This window comes from Neolamprologus brichardi, chromosome 4 (genome assembly GCF_056152115.1).
Source record: "Neolamprologus brichardi isolate AB-2024 chromosome 4, ASM5615211v1, whole genome shotgun sequence".
Lineage (NCBI taxonomy): Eukaryota > Metazoa > Chordata > Actinopteri > Cichliformes > Cichlidae > Neolamprologus > Neolamprologus brichardi.
In genome coordinates, this window is record NC_142107.1 from 25353229 (window position 1) to 25371341 (window position 18113).

The 18113-nt window shown below is 46.1% G+C and overlaps 2 protein-coding genes across 2 annotated transcripts; one reads left to right on the forward strand and one right to left on the reverse strand.

Moving 5' to 3' along the window:
* Positions 1-1353: 1353 nt before the first annotated feature.
* On the reverse strand, positions 1354-11149 carry jmjd6 (jumonji domain containing 6, arginine demethylase and lysine hydroxylase). Its single transcript, XM_087840179.1, has 6 exons — positions 10735-11149; positions 9378-9766; positions 8045-8331; positions 5052-5187; positions 4764-4902; positions 1354-3644 (listed from the first exon to the last, which is right to left on the reverse strand). Exons 1-6 carry the CDS (start codon positions 10861-10863, stop codon positions 3513-3515), a joined length of 1212 nt encoding a protein of 403 aa, XP_087696305.1. The 5' UTR covers positions 10864-11149; the 3' UTR covers positions 1354-3512.
* Positions 11150-11299: 150 nt separating this feature from the next.
* Positions 11300-15613, forward strand: mettl23 (methyltransferase 23, arginine). Its single transcript, XM_087840180.1, has 5 exons — positions 11300-11578; positions 12276-12380; positions 12704-12941; positions 14198-14282; positions 14981-15613. The coding sequence occupies exons 1-5, from the start codon at positions 11474-11476 to the stop codon at positions 15174-15176; spliced, it is 729 nt and encodes a 242-aa protein (XP_087696306.1). The 5' UTR covers positions 11300-11473; the 3' UTR covers positions 15177-15613.
* Positions 15614-18113: the final 2500 nt, after the last annotated feature.

The window sequence follows — 18113 nt, forward strand, 5'->3', positions numbered from 1 at the left end:
CAGGTGAAGACGAGCCGCTTAAGTTCAACCTGAGCATCAAGGTGATGTGACGGTGGGGTTGTTGGTCCCTCTGTGGGCGGAGTCAACGACGTGTACCTAATAATGTGGCAGGTCAGATTTTAACAGACAGGTCTCCCACCTGCAGAGCACGTTTTTAAAATCTGATTATTAAATTCTCCCGAAACACTTCAGAAAACGAGCTTCAGGTTCAAGACCAGAGAAACGACGTATTTTATTTTATAAAATATATTTTTTATAATCCTGTTGAGCTGCATGTTTATTGTCGTGTGTACAGAAGAAATTTCTCTGTGCGATGAAACTCGTCCTTTGCTGTCCACACACAAACGCCAAGTTTGGTTGAAGGAAGAAGCTAAATGAGGATAAAAATAAGACAAGTTATTAAGATTAAATAAGGTAAAAATAAGGATAAAAATAGTGAAAGATAAATAAGTACAAAATGTGTAAATGAAGTGAGGTATGCAGTTGTCAGTGTAAAGGGATGTACAAAGGAGCTTAGTGTGCAAATTGCAGTTGAGGAAGGTTCAAGAGTCTGATGGCTGTGGGGAGGGAGGAGTTGAGTCTGGATGTTCTGGACTTCACACTCCTAAACCTTCGTCTCAAGAGGAGAAGTGTGAACAGTCTGTGTTGGGGGTGTGGGGTCTCTAATGATGGAGGCAGCTCTCCTCTGGACTCTGCGATGGTTGATGCTCTGCAGAGAGGCCAGCGGGTCCTGATGATCTTCTCCTGTTATCACTCTGCAGGCGTTTGCGGTCCACAGCAGCAGTGCTGCAGCTGGTCACTGTGCTCTGCACAGCGCAGCTGTAGAAGCTGCTGAGGATCTTGGCCGGCATCCCAAATTTCCTCAGCCTCCTCAGGAAATACAGCAGCTGCTGAGCCTTCTTGACCAGCTGTGTGGTGTTCAGTGTCCAGGTGAGGTCCTCACTGATGCGAACGCCCAGGTACCTAAAGCTGCTCACCCTCTGCACTTCACTCTCCCGGATAAACAGCGGCTGGTGAGGCCTCCTCTTCTTCCTCATGTCTGCTATCATCTCCTTTGTTTTATCAGTGTTGAGGGTGAGGTTGCTGTCCTCACACCATGACAGACCGGCCTCCTCTCTCCTATAAGCCGCCTCGTCCCCACCAGTGATGCGACCGATCACTGCAGTGTCATCTGCAAACTTCGGTATGATGTACAGGGTGTAGAGGATGGAGCTGAGGACGCAACCCTGTGGAACTCCAGTGTTTGTGGTGATGCTGGCTGAAGGGTGGAGCGCAGGCGGAGTGCAGCGTTAAAAGTAAATGAACGTGAAGGTTTTCAGTCATTTTTACAGGAAGAGAAAAAACGAGACGATGTTTCAATCATAGAAAACTTTTATTGAACAATGAAATCAATCACACGTCTGAGCTTCTCGTCATCAACAGACCTTCACTTAAAGGCACCGCGTGACGGCGTCACAAAGCAGCAGCGTGCCTTTGAGAACAGCTAAAACAGCGCCCCCTACAGTCAGTCACAGCACTGTTAGGCACTTTAAAGCGACAGGTCGGCAGGAAGCGAACGCACAGCCGGCGATCTGACTGGTTTATTGTGTTTGATGACAGGAAATTAAACAGATCTGAGCTTTAATGAGACGTTTCTCTGATTAGAAAAAACATTTGATGAGGAATTAAAACATCTTTAGTTTCTGTTTGCTGACGTTTATATTTCGTGTCCAGTGTAGTGACAGGTGCCTGCAGTCACCTGCTGTGCCGCGGTGGCAGACATCTTTGCTTCTCCTGAACGTTTAAAACCTCAGCAGCTGCAGACGTTCAGACAAATATCAGACGGCATGATTACAGATCGTTAAACTCAACAGTGATTGGCTCGAGATCTCTACAGGTTTTTTATGGATTTTTGGTACTTGGAGCGTCACTGCTGTCATGGTGAAGAAGACAAACCTCTAAAAAAATATACATAAATAAAAACTCACTTTGCTCTGAGGACACGTTGGATCATTGGGGCGAAACTTTAAGCAGCCGCACGCGAGCCCGTTTTCACTGTTACGATTTGAGTTGCTGTGGTCAGAAAGTTTATGAATAATTAAAACGAAGCCTCAGCTGATACTCAACAACAAACTAACAGGCTCCTCCCACACGCCACCGCCGTCCACGACCTCTCGGCTGTTCGTCTCTTGATTTTGGCACAAAGTAGAAACATCAGCTGGGAGCTGCAGAGGTCCTGCTCTAATGTCATTAGTCTGTTTGGCTCGAACAGGAAGTGTCAGACAGCAGGCAGGAAGTCTCCGTCTGGCACGTTAAGGCGCTAAGTTGACACCTCCATGACGTCAGCGTCAGGTGGAGAGGAGAGGACCGGGCCTCGGGTCACATCTGGTTCTTAAGACAGTTTGCAAACAAACGAACAGAAACGAAGCGCCAACCCGAGAGACGTGGACGCCGCCACCCTCGTCTCTCCGGATAACAGGAAACAGCTGAGACAGAACGTTGTTTCAGCTCGTGCACAAGAGGGTGTGAGAAACCTCCCAGCCTAAAAACATTCATTAACGGTGTGATCTGAGCTAACGGACGAGCTTTAACACCGTCAGAACAAAACACGTTTAAAAGCGCTGCTCACGTCCTCCAATCAGGAAACTGTTTAAAAGGCATCACGTCAGAAACTCATCGACCGCATCAGCGCACGAAAGCCAACACCAAAGGACCGCACTCTTATTTTGAAAGCTGAGTCCTTACCAACTAGCTAGGCCTGTCACTTCCTGTCTTGCTGTTGTGGTCGTTTCGACTTCTTTCAGCTGCTTCTCCAGAGACGATCTCGCCCCACAGCTGCACTCCACCTCCTCCATCTTGGACCGCAGGTGCCCGTTGTTTCCTCAAGCTCCTCTGAGGGGGGGCTGGGTGGGGGGCGGGTCACCTGTGCACACCTGTGCACACCTGCAGCAGGTGGAGAGTGGGAGTCTGTCCATGAGATAAGAGCTCACTGGAGAGGCAGCTGATTACTACATGTTTCACAAAAGGACATCGGTTTGTGTCACGCTGCGTTCGGGTCAATCAGGATTTTAGAAACTTTCTCTCCTACAAACTCAAACTGCAAATGTTCTGTTATAAAAATGTTCCACTGGAACCTTTGTGAAAACGTCACAGTTCCTTTAAGACGGCGGCTCAGGAGGCGTTCCCATGTACACCGCCCAAAGCACCAAAGAGCTCAGATTCACGTAGACGATCGGCGAGTCGACGGCGAGAAACCGAAGACGCTATCAGAGTTTGAAAAGCAGAAGTTGGAGAAATGGTGGAAAAGCTGAAGTGCCGGTGAAATCCTGCCCGGCTGCAGTGACCTGCTCAAAGTGCCGGCGGTTCGTTTACAGTTCAACCCGCCCAGCTCCATGAACGCCTCTTCACAGCCTCATCCTCACAGAAGCTACAGAGAAACACAGTGGTGGCAGGTCTCCTCCTCCTCAGGGTCTCACACCTTCAGCGAGACGAGAAGCAGCTGGAGCCACAGAGTCGCCGCCGCCGGGCGGAGGTCACCGCGACGAGCTCCTCTCCTTGCTGACGCAGTCATCCTGGCTGCTCGTGTCTCCGTTGGCCGCCGTGCCACAGGTGCGTCTCTTCTTCCTTCGGTGAGACATGGCGTCGCCCTCAGAGCCCGACCCCGCCTGTGGGAGGAGACAGAGTGCACATGCTCAGACGGGTTGCACAGCGGCGACAAACTACAAGTTTTTAACGTTTTCCAGAGGAAGTTTGTGTGTTTCCTGTTATAAAAATGGAGTATTTGTCAGGCACAACTTTAAGGCGTGCGTGCACTCCCACAGACGCACCTGCATCAGTAAGAAGCTGCCAGCTCAGGTGTGATGTGACAGCTGCGATTAATATAAGCAGGACTGCACCTGAGCGGTCACACTTTATATCCTGCAGCCAGGTGCCGGATCTCATTTCGGCATTCACCTACGTCTGCTGCTGTGAATGTTATAAACACTCTGCAGGACGACCGACCTTAGTGATCTGGATTTAGGTCTCAAACTTAAACGCTTCACATAAACGTTGAGATGAGGAGTGATATCGTTTTCTTGCTGATGGAAGTTCACAGATGTTTCACAACAACATCTGGAGTAAAAGTACTGCTGGATGCTTCGTCTCTAACAGCTCCAAGACCACTACTCCCCCTGCTGGTGGTGGTGAGTATTACATACAATAAACAGGAGAATACGTGTTAGCATAAATGTAGCTTCATAACTGTTTTTATAATTTCTGAGATTATAAACTAAGGAGCACTCATCGTCACAGCTGGTGATGCAGCTGTGACAATGAGGCCACACGCAGCCCAGCCTGGAGTCTCTACAGGTTTGTCTACAGTTCTGTGCAAAAGCCTCAGACTTTCTCCTGCTCTCTGAAGGTCTTTGGCCGCTTTTTCACTCATCTTCAGTCCAGTGTTTGTACCTGAGCGTTTTCAGACGAATGTTTGTTTGTAAAGACTCCAAACTCGAGAATGAACCAGAGCTGAGTCTACACAAAAAGGCAGAAACATCCAAAGAAGAGCTTGGAATAATCTGGAGAACTATTCCTGAAGATCCTTACAGAGATGAGAGTTCAGACTGAGCTGACGGTCAAATATTCAAAGCTCATCAGAACTACACACTCTGTGTTTACTGCATTTCCATGTTTCAGTAACTCGCTGCACATTTTCCTGCAAAGACCTGAGGTGCAAGACTTCTGCACAGACATCTCTGTACACCTCCACTGCTTCCATCACAGGAAGTGTGTGTGTGAGCACATACGTCAGAGTCCGAGTCGGACGAGCTGGAGGACGAGGACGATGACGAGTCACTGGAGCTGTCCGATGCGATGCCCGTGGACTCCTGCAGGTCCACTTTGTCTGCCAGCGCCGCCAGGTCGGGCCGCTCCTGCTTCAGGATCCTGAAACAACAAAAGCACCGTTAGCGCAGCCTGGAGGAGTCGTCGCTCCACCAGCTACAGCTCACATTCTAGTCCCCCCTCAAACTCAGACTGGGACCACAAAGAGATAATTCACATCTAAAGATGTCGTCCTCCTGACCCGTCCTTACCGGTACCACTTCCTGGAGAGTTTGGGACGTCCTCGAACCGTTTTGTGCCACACGATGGGGAAGTTGACTGAGCTGGCAAAGTTCTGAGTGACGGCGATTGTCGTGTCCAGGTTGAGGACCACGTGCCACCATCCGCCTACAGAAAGACGAAAAAATGGTTCAACAGCAAAAAGCAAAAAGATCTGAACAACCCGAACGTGGCTCGATGTCAGCTGCCCCCACTGGGACATCGACCTCGTGTCTGCTCATCTCTGTCTCATTAAATTCAGTGTTTGGCACTTTGGCGAGGTGACACTACGGTCGGTGGTGACCTTTCAGGGCGATGTGGGCTCTAACAGACGGCGCCTCCCTCCTGTCTGTGCTGTCTGTAGGACTAAAACCTGGAGCGGTGCCCAAGGAGCAGCTGAGGGTTTAATCCCTGCTCATCACCATCAGCTCTGTTGGCATTACGTGAATGTAGGTCAGCGCGTTCTGAAAGGTCGGCGCCGCTGTCGGGTCACGGCTGGGTCAGTGAGCTTTCCCACTCAACACCAGCCCAGAGTCACTGACCGTCAGTGACATCACTGTCATCAGCACATGAGTTCCTGGATGGAGCTGACAGTGCTCAAAACAGGAAGTGTGTATCAGTCAGCTTAGCTGCCCGACCAGAGCCTGTGCAAAATACACCAGCTGTGGATGAACAACGTTTTATTCACCTTGATCTGCTGCGTCTGTTTGAGCCGACTGCTCCACGTACAACGGGAGTTTCTCTTTCCCACGGTCACCAAAGTGATGGTTTCTCTAATTACCGTCGTCCTTCACGGTGTAGAGCACCTTTAGCTGACTGTTTGTATGATTTGGTGCTACATTACAAAACTGAATTAAAACAAAGACCCCCACATACTCACATACAGATCATATGAGGATAAACACGACTCACATGCATACGGATTAAAAGATGGATGGAAGCGAATTCTTTTTAATGGAGGAAGCAAAACCCTGACGAGAGGTTGAAGTGCTAAACAAAAACAATCAGGTGCTCTGAACGTGTTCGATTCAGTTTCACTTATAAAGCATCAAATCACAGGAACAGTCACCTCACGGTGCTTTATGTCAGATACAGTGATGCAAAAGTTTGAGCAACCTTGTTCATAGTCATGATTTTCCTGTATAAATCGTTGGTACAATAAAAAATGTCAGTTAAATATATCATAGACACACACACACACACACACAGTGATGTTTGAGAAGTGAAGTGAAGTTTACTGGATTCACAGAAATTGTGCAAGAATTGTTTAAACAAAATCAGGCAGGTGCATAAATCTGTTGTCATTTTATTGATTCCAAACCTTTAGGACTGATTATTGTCTCGGTAAGCTCAGTGACCTCTGACCTACACACACAGGTGAAAACAATAATGAGAAAGAGTATTTAAGGGGGTCAATTGTAAGTTTCCCTCCTCTTTTAATTTCCTCTGAAGAGAAGCAACACTGGGGTCTCAGAACAACTCTCAGATGACCTGAAGACAAAGATTGTTCAGCATCATGGTGGCAAGGACACAGAAAGCTGTCTCAGAGATTTAAGCCGTCTGTCTCCACAGTTAGGAACATACTGAGACAATCAAAGACCACAGGCTCAGTTCAAGTTAAGGCTGGAAGTGTCAGACCAAGAAACATCTCAGATAGACAGAAGTGACGGTGAGAACAGAGTCGACCCACAGACCAGCACCAAAGACCTGCAACATCATGTTGCAGCAGATGGAGTCGCTGTGCAGCGTTCAAACACTCGGCGCACTTTACACGAGGAGATGCTGCATGTGAGAGTGATGCAGAGGAAGCCTTTGCTCCGCCCACAGCACAAACAGAGACGCTAAAGCACATTTGGACAAACCAGCTTCATCTGGAATAAGCTGCTGTGGACGGATGAAACTAAAACTGAGTTATTTGGGCAGAACAAGTTATGCATGGAGGAAACAGAACACAGCAAGAAACACACCTGCTGCCTCCAGTAAAGTATGATGGTGGCTCCATCACGCTGTGGGGCTGTGTGGCCAGTGCAGGGACACATGGAGTCCACTCAGTGTCAGCAGATTCTGGAGAATCAGTGACAAAGCTGAAGCTGCGCCGGGGCTGGATCTTTCAACAAGACAACGACCCGAGACACTGCTTTAAATCCACTGAAGCAGAGGAACAAGTACAACGTTCATCTCAGTCCAGACCTGAATATTATTGAACATCTGTGGTGTGAGTTAAAGAGAGCTGTTCATGCTCGGAAGCCATCAAACCTGAATGAACCAGAGATGTTTTGTAGAGGAATGGTCCAAAATACCTTCAACCACAATCCAGACTCTCAGTGGAACCGACAGGAAGCGTTTAGAGGCTGCAGACGGTGGATCTACTAAATATTGATTTCATTTCTTTTTTTGTGGAGCCCAGATATATCACCTGCCTGATTTTGTTTAAACAATTCTTGCACACTTTCTGTAAATCCAATAAACTTCATTTCACTTCTCAAATATCACTGTGTGTGTCTCCTATAAGATATCTTTAACTGACATTTTTTATTGTACCAACCAACGATTTAAAGGAAAATAATGACTATGAACAAGGTTGCCCAAACTTTTGCATCCCACTGTATCTATAATAACTCAGAGTAAACCCAACAATCATGTGACCCCCTATGAGCAGCACTTTGGTGACAGTGGGAAGGAAAAACTCCTTTTTAACAGGAAGAAACCTCCAGCAGCACCAGGCTAACAGGCTGGGAGTTCGAGGGTTTAAACAGCATAAAAGCAGCATGTAAACACACCGACACCACTTTGTAGAATTGACTGATCTTTCGGTATATTTTCTGCGTTTTGTTTTCGTTGATAATCTGAATTAGCCCTGCGACAGACTGGCGACCTGTCCAGGATGTACCCCGCCTCTCACCCCATGGTAGCTGGGATAGGCTCCAGCCCCCTCCGTGACCCTGACGAGGACAAAGAGAACGGACGGATGGATAAACTCACTGACCGGGCACGAACACCGTCTCCCCGGGTCTCTGCAGGATCTCCAGCGGTCTGAACTCTGCGGGCCAGGTGGGCTGCTGCGTGCGGGGATAAACCACGCTGAACCAGGTGACCGCCTCATCCTGCTGGTTGCCGCCGTCGTCTCTCGTCACTTTGATCAGCTCCCGTGGCGTGTTGGTGGGGAACAGACACCATCGCTTGTGTCCCTGAACCAGGGCGTTCCAGGCGCTGGTGCCCAGCGGGTCAATGTGGATGCCGGTGCCGGACCGGGCCGGGCCCATCACAAACCATCTGTGGGGAAATTAAGCGAATGAAGTCAGACGTCACAAGCTCAGAGAAACTAAAGACTGGCAGTTGCTCATGACTGCTACAACACACCTTAAACTCCAGGCCTCTGGGCCGGTGTCCTGCAGGTTTTAGATATCAGCCTGGTTCAACACACCAGAACCAAATGATTAGTTCATTATCAGGTCATTCAGCCATTTGAATCAGCTGTGTTGGAACAAGGACACGTCTAAAACCAGCCCTTGAGGCCTGGAGTTCCCTCAACCCTGCCTTAAACTTTCCCCCGTTTCCTGTTCCAATTTCCAATCTCAACTCAAGCTTTATTTAATAAGACCTGAAACCATAAACTCATCAGGAAAGTCATTACAGAGCTCAGACACATTTCCTCAGACCACAGGAGTCGTTCCTGCTGGACCTGAGAAAGAATGTAGGTTTGAGCCCCTCGGACCTGGACTCTTGCTGGATGCAGGAAGCTGCCTCCTCTGTCTTTTTCTAATCCCTTTGCCTCAGTGGAAAACATCATGAGGTCAGGGAAAGGGCTGAAGGTATCCCGACTTGCACTACAAAGCCCTCCTCTTTCATCTTTCACACATCAGCTCTTCCTACTTTGCTTCATTCAAACTGAAAAATATTTCATTAAAAACTTCTAACCTTTGTAAAAGCAAACAAACTGAACTGAAGGTGTCACGCTGAGCCGAGAAGCCTTCACATGAAAATATAAGAAGAGGAAATAGGCTGGAGAGGCCCAGTTTACGCTCTGCTTTAGAAGGTAATAAAAGAACAGCCGTGGTTTCGGCTGCAGGTGCTTCACAGCCAATTATAGAAGTTAAAGACGCTGATTTAAGTTTAATTTGCCTCCAGCAATCAAGAGGGTTCATGTGGGTACTGGGTAAATCTGAGGGCTCAAAAGCCAAATGAAACTGAACATAAATCAAATAATCCATCAAGAGGTCAAATTACAGCCAACAGGGTTAGAGATCTGACCAATCAGCTGATCAAATGAAGAGCGAGTGCTCCTGATTGGACAGAGACGGAGCAGACAGACCGCTCACCTGTAGGGCGGCCTGCGCTTCTCTCCTGCAAACTGGAAGAGGTCGTCCCTGAAGAAGACGGGAACCTCGTAGTCCTCCAGCAGCTTCCGCCGCTTGGCGTGTTCACCGTAGCTGCTGTCAAAGATGTAGAGCGGGCTGTCGTCACGGGTGGACTCCAGGTACTCCACGTAGTACTTCATCTTCATCTTCACTGAGTAACCGTCGTTATCCTCGCCACACTTGAACTTCTGGTTGCGGTATTTGCGTTTTAAGCGCTCCAGCGTCCATTTTTCCCGTGCGGGCCAGGTCTCCTGACAGTTAAGGAGGACGACGGGCTTGTAGGGCCGCTCGAAGCGCTCGATGAACTCCTCTGTGGTCAGATGGAGGGTGTCCACGCGCTCCACACCGTCCTGAAACACAGCACAGAGCGGCGTTCGATGTTTCTAATGTGTTTTCCAAATGTTAAAAAGCTAATTTAACCACCACAATTCAGGAGAAAGAGGAGTGTGTTGGTTCAACAGCTCTTTGATGCAGGTCACACCTTCACAGACTGGTTTGCCCTCAGTCTGCTACCTGTTTTCACTCAATCACGGCTGCTTAAAGTTCATCTGGTCTGTATTCACATAATCTTTCACCTCCTTCCAGCCGTGATGATGCGTTACATGTTACCATTATGTCTTTTATAACAGCTGTAATACCCCGAACGTCACACAGCTGCAGCTCAGTTTGGTGTTTTCCTGCTTTTCATGAGATCAAACTGTGAAACCTTCCCATGTTTAAATCCTGCACATCGTTAAAATTTTAATATTTAATGGAGGGAAAAATCTTCCTGTGGATGAACAAATAGAGTATTTGTGCCCAATATACTTCATTCTATTTTGTATCGTGAATATTTTAGTATTTATCTTTGATGCATTAATCTTTTTACATTATATTACGGTGTCGTTATTATAACACGGTTATTTTAGGTCATTACCAGTTTATTGTCTTTTACTGTGTTTTGTGTTTCATCGTTTATCGTTTTCGGCTGCAGTGGCCACTAAATGTCTGAATTACAGTTTGTAAAAGTGCTTCATGAATAAAGTTTGGTCGTAACTTCTTCTTCGCAAGTACTTTTATAAAATGTTAACAAAGTTTATTAAGAGAATATAACCGTCTGCAGCTGTGATACACCTGCTGTGTTACTGATACTATCCCCGGGCTATCAGTGCTTTTACTTCGTGTTGGCTCTCGGTGTTACATGTGTGATGAAGGCAGACGGACATTAACAGGAGCTCATATCAAACATCTCACGTGCTCGCGCCGCCGTCTCACACATTGTGTACGTGACAAGCTGCACTCCCCTGTTAGCCACTGTTAGCTTAGCATCAACAGTTACCTTCACAGTACGGTGCGACACGTCGAAGGTCTCATAGTAGCCGTGTTTTATCCAGTCCAGCGAGTCCTTCAGTTCGGGTCTGGCGCTGCGTTTCGCCTCTTTGATCCTCTTCTTGCTCTTGTGGTTCATTCCTCCGCCCGGCGTGTTTATCTTTGCTCAGCTAGCTGTCAAGCTAACCCGGTGATACCGCACAAACACATCCAACAGCCTGCGCTCTCACCCGGCTAACTGCGCTGTTCTCACACCTTCGCTGTGTCTCTCTGATAAAACGACACAGCCACCCGCCGGGTGTGTGATAAACACGTCCTCCGATGTGAGATGGTGGATGAGACAGAACTCTTAAAACCTGCCGGGCGGATAAAGTTTGATAAACAGCTAACAGGAGCAGCTAGCTGTTAACTGTGTGACACAATGCTTTCGCAACTGATTACGCAATTAGCCACCGCCCCTCTGGAAATATTGGTAGTTTATTGGCTACATAAGCTACCGGAAGTTAAGTGTCAATTGGTTGGGCAGTCGAGTGAACCTTCCCGCCCGTGATTTTCATTGGCTGTTTTAAGGCCCTCCTTTCTGTTTTGGTCTGCGCGGAACTGGTTTCCAATGTGGCGTTAGCTGTGGCGTGAGGTTTTCATGGATACCAATAAAAAGCGTTAATATGGGTTTTATACCTAAAAACAAAGAACTGGACTGATGGCAGGTAGATGTAATAAGGTCAGTTAAAAGCGTGTATGCTTACAGGATGGCCGACAGTGGAACCGAAACGCCGAGCATAGCTTATAAAGTGTTCACGTTTGAAGACGAGAGGGAAAACGCGCGGGAGTCCCTCTGTGTCTCCATACCAGAGGTCTGTTCAATCCTGTAAATGTAATATTATACCGAGTGTATAGCAACAGAAAACACACAGAGTGAGAAACTAATGCTTTATTATAAATTAAATTCGTTGTTGTGCTGTTTAGAAATCGACGTGTTAGCTCCTTAAAAGTGGTCAAATTTTTGTACAAATCGAGACTATTTTCACATTTTAAAATCCTCGATTTAATACAGCATACAGGCAATACACAAGCATATTTGGGTTTAAGTAAAATTTATAACCATTTAACCGGCGTGCTGTTGAATCATGCTTCATTGAAATTAACCATAGGTACATAAATAATGCTTAAGTTTTAATAATTCGAGTCCTCTGTTTTATTCGGCCTAATATATTTATTTTTGTAAACTGGACCATCATTGCTGTTTTTCCTGGTGTCCTCCATCAGTTATATCACAGTAAGTGGAAGGCAGGAGGTAAATAAATGAATCCATAAAGTCAGGTTTCTGTGCGCACACGTTGGATCGACTCATTTGTGATTTGAAAAGCCAGAAACTCTAAAAGCCTCGAGTTTCTTAGATGTGGAATCAATTAGGACCACAGCTTTCTGTCACTTTAACAACTGATTAGTTCATTTTCTCAACTTAACAGGATATCAGAGGATAACCGTTAACAGATGAGTCTGCATGTGTTAATTTTGTTCCACAAAACCAAAACTCTTTTGGTGCCTCAGGTCCTCGACCCGCAGTTCGGCATGTATGTGTGGCCGTGTGCGGTGGTGCTGGCTCAGTATCTGTGGATGCACAGAGAGGAGCTGAGAGGGAAGAAGATGCTGGAGGTGAGGAGCACACATTCAGACTCAGACATAGGTTACACTGATCCAAAGCATCGATGTCAACGATCGTCTGAGGAGTCATTTGATGTGCAAACATAGAGCAGTGGAACCGAATGAGGGTTCGAGGTTATTTTGATAAGACAAACCTTAAATTAATATTTCAGTGAAGACAGTTTAGTTTAAGGGGTTTAATTAATATCAGTAAAATCACTTTAGGTGCCAAACATAAACCTGAGACTATTAGTAGTGTGTAAGCCACTCTCGTCAGCATCAGAGGAACACGTGGTTTAAAGCTGCCTAAAGGAGTTGCGTTAACGCTGTTTCAGCTCAGCGCAGGCGTGAGTCTGCCCGGCGTGGTTGCGGCGCGCTGCGGTGCCGTGGTGATCCTGTCAGATGCCGCTGACAGACCGGCATGTTTGGAGAACTGCAGGCGCAGCTGCGAAGCCAACGACCTCGGCGACGTGCCGGTGGTGGGTGTCAGCTGGGGTGAGATCTCCCCGGACCTCGTCCTGCTCCCCAAGTTGGACGTCATCCTGGGCTCAGACGTCTTCTACGATCCCGAAGGTTCGCAGCACATTTTCCTGTCAGAAAGCAAAACAAAGTATTCAGACGCCGTCACGCTTTCAAACCTGATTGATAGAAATTTTCTAAAAACATGTTTTGGATTTTGACAATATAGTTGACTTGAATGTAGGTCAAAGGTCAGCTGCATAGTTTGGTCTCCAAAAGTTGATTCTGTTCATCTGGACGTAGCGTAGACATCATAGTTTGGTATTTCTTCATTATTTTTATGTAGTTTTCAGTTGTTCGGTTGATATTTCAGTGAAGCTGGGCGTCTTTGTAAGTCAGGTGTGAAACAGCTCAGGCTGCGTTCACACTGCATGCGAAAGCGCATCAAATCCGACTTTTCTGACCCTCTGCGGCTCATATCCGATCATGGTGTGACAGTGTGAACGGCACAAATCCAATATTTTCAAATCCGATCTGGGTCACTTTCGTATGTGGTCCTGAATCAGATACATATCTGATGTTTCAGAAAGCTGCTGTTTGATGGTCATGTCGCATTAAATCCGTCTTTTACGTCACCGACACAAGACAGACGCCGATTATCAGCGCCAGAGAAGACATCGCGAACGCTTCCTGGACATCCAGTGAAACTGTTGGGAAGTCAACGTGAACATTTTATTTGTACTGTATAATCTGCAGATTCTGACAGAAATCTGCAACTATCCTTTGAAGCAGCGCTCCTCTAAAACAGCAATAAGGATCATTATTAGGTTATTTACATTATTATGTAAATAACAAAATAACTTAAAGCAAAAATTGGGAAACGTAAAGTCCGAAGTCTTTATATTAAGGCCATCAGTCAAACATACTGTTGCTCTGGGTCTAAACAGAGCGCGTTGTGTGTGACGTCTTCTTTTGCGCATGCGGCCGCTTTGAGCGTTCACACTAGAGCGCGTTTGCTGTCACATTTTATTTGTAGTGTGAACGAGCAGACAAAAAAATCAGATTTGATCAAAAAATCAGAATTGAGCATCAAGACCTGCAGAGTGAACGTAGACTAAGTCACCTCCTGGACCGAGTCGATCGTCTGTGTTATCAGGGAAGAACAAAGTGCAGTTATTAATATTACTCCACTGTTTATAAAGTGCTCTGCTCCTGTATCAGCTTCTCTAAAATCACACTCGTATCTGACTCGACTGTTTTTCTTTGAGGACGTTTGGAAATGTGAAATCTATTTCCTGTTGATGCACCAGGATGTAAAACGATTGTACAAACATTGTTTATGGAGGATGACGAGTTGTTGCCTGTTACAGATTTTGAAGACGTCCTTGTGACCGTTTTTTTCCTGCTGAGAAAAAACCCCAAAGCCGAGTTCTGGACGACGTACCAAGTACGAAGGTACGACTGCTCCTCTGTGGGCGTTTCAGTCTGTGGACGAAAACCTTCATCGCTCTGATCGCCACACGAGCCTCAGACCCAGGCTGTGTGATGTCAGTGATCAGAAAGTGGCATGAGATTTAAAAATGTTCTTTTAAAAATGATTATAATCATTTTAATTCAAAACTACCATTTGAATCATTTTAATGTATTTAGATATTTTAAATAATTTGTTCTTCCACTGCCCACCAGGGGGCAGCAGCTCAGGAATCACTGACATAAACAATCACATTTTACATTTTCATCTTTACACTACTTCTGTAGTGTAACACAGTCACGTAAGGAGCTCTGAGAGACCCAGCACACGCTGACACCCAAAATGTGTCTCATTCATAATAATGTGCGCTCCAGGAACATCCAAAAATGACCATATTTACTCTTTTTTATTCTTTTTAGTCCATTTTAAAAATATGTTTCATTAAAATGTGCAAAATGACATAAAGTCACCGGACTAATTGTACGTAATCATGAAAATAAACACTCGGTTGCAGTTATTTAGTGTTTTGTGTTGAAAAAGTCCTATTTTGGTTAAGAAGGAGCCAAAGGCGCCGTCACAAAGTCAGACACGTAGCCTGAGGGTTCGATACCGGATCTCTTCTCCAATGATGACAAAGAGCTGCAGCAAACAGAGGTCACAGCTTCTTCTTCGTGTGTTTCAGCGCCGACTGGTCGATCGAGGTGCTGCTGCACAGGTGGAACCTGAGCTGCATCGAGGTTCAGCTCGACCAGTTTGATGCCGACACACCTGAGCTGGCCGGGTCGAATCTGCCCGGCAACCACAGCATCCAGATGATGAAAATCACCCTGAAGACGGAGGATGCTGGACAGAAGGCCGTCCACAGAGCGTCACCATAACCTCAACCACACCAGCAGCACCCAGGCTAACCAGTGACTCATGGTGTCTGGTCAGAGCTGCTTTTCCAGTCCTGACAGGCTGAAGCTGGAGGCTGTGCTTCCTGCTGTGAGCAGCAGAGGGCAGCGTTTCACCGAACTTGACACCTGAGGTCACAGTGATTAAACGTCCTCTAAGCGAGCGTTCCTGTGTGTGGTTTCTTTGTCTTATTCATGAGTTTAACTCTAAATTCACACATTTGTAGTGCAGCAGCTGGTTTTGCAGTTTACACACACGTGTGTGGATGATTCTGGTGGATTTCTTAATCTAACCCTCACTGATGCAGATGTGGAGTCCAGGCCTCACACTCGTGTTTGCTGTGAGCTAACGTTCACACAAAAGCACATTTTAATGTCTCGCACTGTGCCTGACTGTACGTCTATATTCAAACCACATGTGATCCGCACATGGATATATATGTTGTATGATAATAAAATGATGTTGTTTTGGATTTTCTGTCCAAACCAGAATGAAAACATGTCAGTTAATCTGTAAACTGCTGAGACGATGTTCACTCACCTGACTGCACGCTAACCCAGAGCCGTGTCAGCAGCTCACAGTCACACTTTAGCTATTACACCAAACTGGAGCTAAATGAGGAAGACTGCAGCCCTTCACAACCAAACAAGTTAATCTGCAGCAATGCTGTGCTGGTCTGTTGAACAGAGAGCTTGCTGTTCATCTACGTTCACCTTTGGTCACAGACACAGTGACTGAAAGGCCGTCTGAGACGGGATGGGGGGGTTTGGGAGGGACAGAGCAGCACCACTGCTCCTCCATATCAGCAGAAAGGTGTGACCTGAGCAGAGAGAGCACATCAACCTGGAGTCACTGAATTAACCAGACCCTGATTTCTCCATCAGCCTGTTTTATACCACATCAGTGCCCATAGCAACCACTTAGCAACCACATTTCCTGTCTCCACATCTCTGATCTCGGTCCACAGACATATTCCTCTGCTAACACAGGGAGACGTCTGCAGACACGTCCCACTGTCTGTCTGCATGTTCACATGTTTGCTGCTCAAAGGCACAAAGTCAGGACTTCCTGTACAAGTTCAGGCACAAAATCCAAAGCAGAGCTGGTACTTAATGCAACACAATAACAATAAAAGTCATCATTTAGACTGTTTACCAAAATCCTCAGCACGAGCCTGTGGGTTCACATCAGGACAGATGTGGCTGTGTTATATGTGCTCATGCTCTGGACTACAAAACATGCTGTAACATATACAAGAGTACAAATACTGGATTAGTCCTCCAAGTCCTCCCATGTCACACTCCTGCTGATCCAGCTGCACTGGCTCCCCGTTAAATTCAGAATCCACTTTAAGGTTTTGACCTTGACTTTCAGGGCTCTGCATGGACAAGCACCAACATATATCAGTGAACGTCCAGACATTCCCAGCAGGTCCCTGAGGTCATGTGATCAGGGCTTGCTGGTTGTCCAACACACGAGGCTGAAAACAAAGGCGACTTTTGTAACTGTGGCCCCAGACTGTGGAAGTCTCTCCCTTTGAGCCTGAGATCTGTGGATCTGTGGTGGAAGAATGAGTTCAGTAAAGTTTGACTTGTTTTGATTTGTTTTGTTTAGCTTAATGCGCCTTATAATCCAAAAAATACAGTAACTTCTACCTTGCTTTAGCATGTCCAGAAGTCCAACTTTTTGTGCGATGGTTAGCATCTTCCTCTGCCTTTTGAGTGCTAACGCAGGTCCTTGCAAGGCATGGAGAAAACGTCAGTACTGCACTTCAGAGTCACACTGCTAAGGATCGATGTAGTGATTCTGTACTGTACAGGAGAGAGGGCACGCAGGAGATGGACATGGTCTACAGTCGATCAGGACGCAGAACACAATGATACAAAAAAACAGCGAAAGGTGAACCGTGTTATAGCGAGTGACCACAGTATGAGTAAAATTAGCATTGCCATAAGAGTGCATATTACATATTAGAGTATATGTAATGGATTATATATTTCTATACAAGTTCAGGCACGAAAACAATATATATCATACAGTCGGGCTGCCACGATTAGTTGACTGATTTAATAGTCGACGCGTCGTTTGAAGCTTTGTAAGATCACAAAAGACGCAGGAATAAGTAGTAGGATTTAAGAGTGTAATAACGGACTGAAACAGAAGATGGCAGCACTGCATGTACAAGGATGCCAGCTGCCGTTAAACCCCGAAGAAGAAGTAGCTGTGTCCCAGAATTCATAGCGCAGCCCAGCTCAGTTTCCAACAATGGCGGCAGCTAGTTAGTTTTAATATTACTCTTATTATTCTTTCTGGGTCACAAAATAAACGTTTAACATATTTTCAGGCGAGAATGTAGCTGTGTAAACCTCAAATATCTGCTCAGTTTATCAAGACACCACATATTTTCAAAAGCGCGCCGACGTTTTCGGAGACGTCTGTTAGCCACTAGCTCGATAGCTAGCCGGGGGCTAGGCTAACTAGAGCCGTGAGAACACCGGACTCCCGGCTAATCGTTTTCAAACCCACCGCCGTCTTTTGCTACTCAGGTTAAACATGATATATAAGTCACTTAGATAACTTAAAATGTTATTGTTTGGCTTTTTTTTAGTATTTTATTTGTTCCTGAGTAAATCGGTTTGGCTGAGATTAAAGTTATAGTTTTTACACAGCTGAATAAACATCAAGCAGACAGCTGATTATCAGAAGTGTGAGATGCTCGAGAATTTACTCAGGTGTCCTGTTATATTTTAGATAGCAAGGAGTTTATTAAACTTCACCAAAACAATCTGCAAATTTCATTAAAATTTAATAAACTATCATCTTGTCTTTATTTTTAGTTAGCACATACCTTAAACACTTAAAGCTGTAAGCTAATGATAGTTATATAACAGCAGATGCTGCTGGTGCAATAATCTATGTTT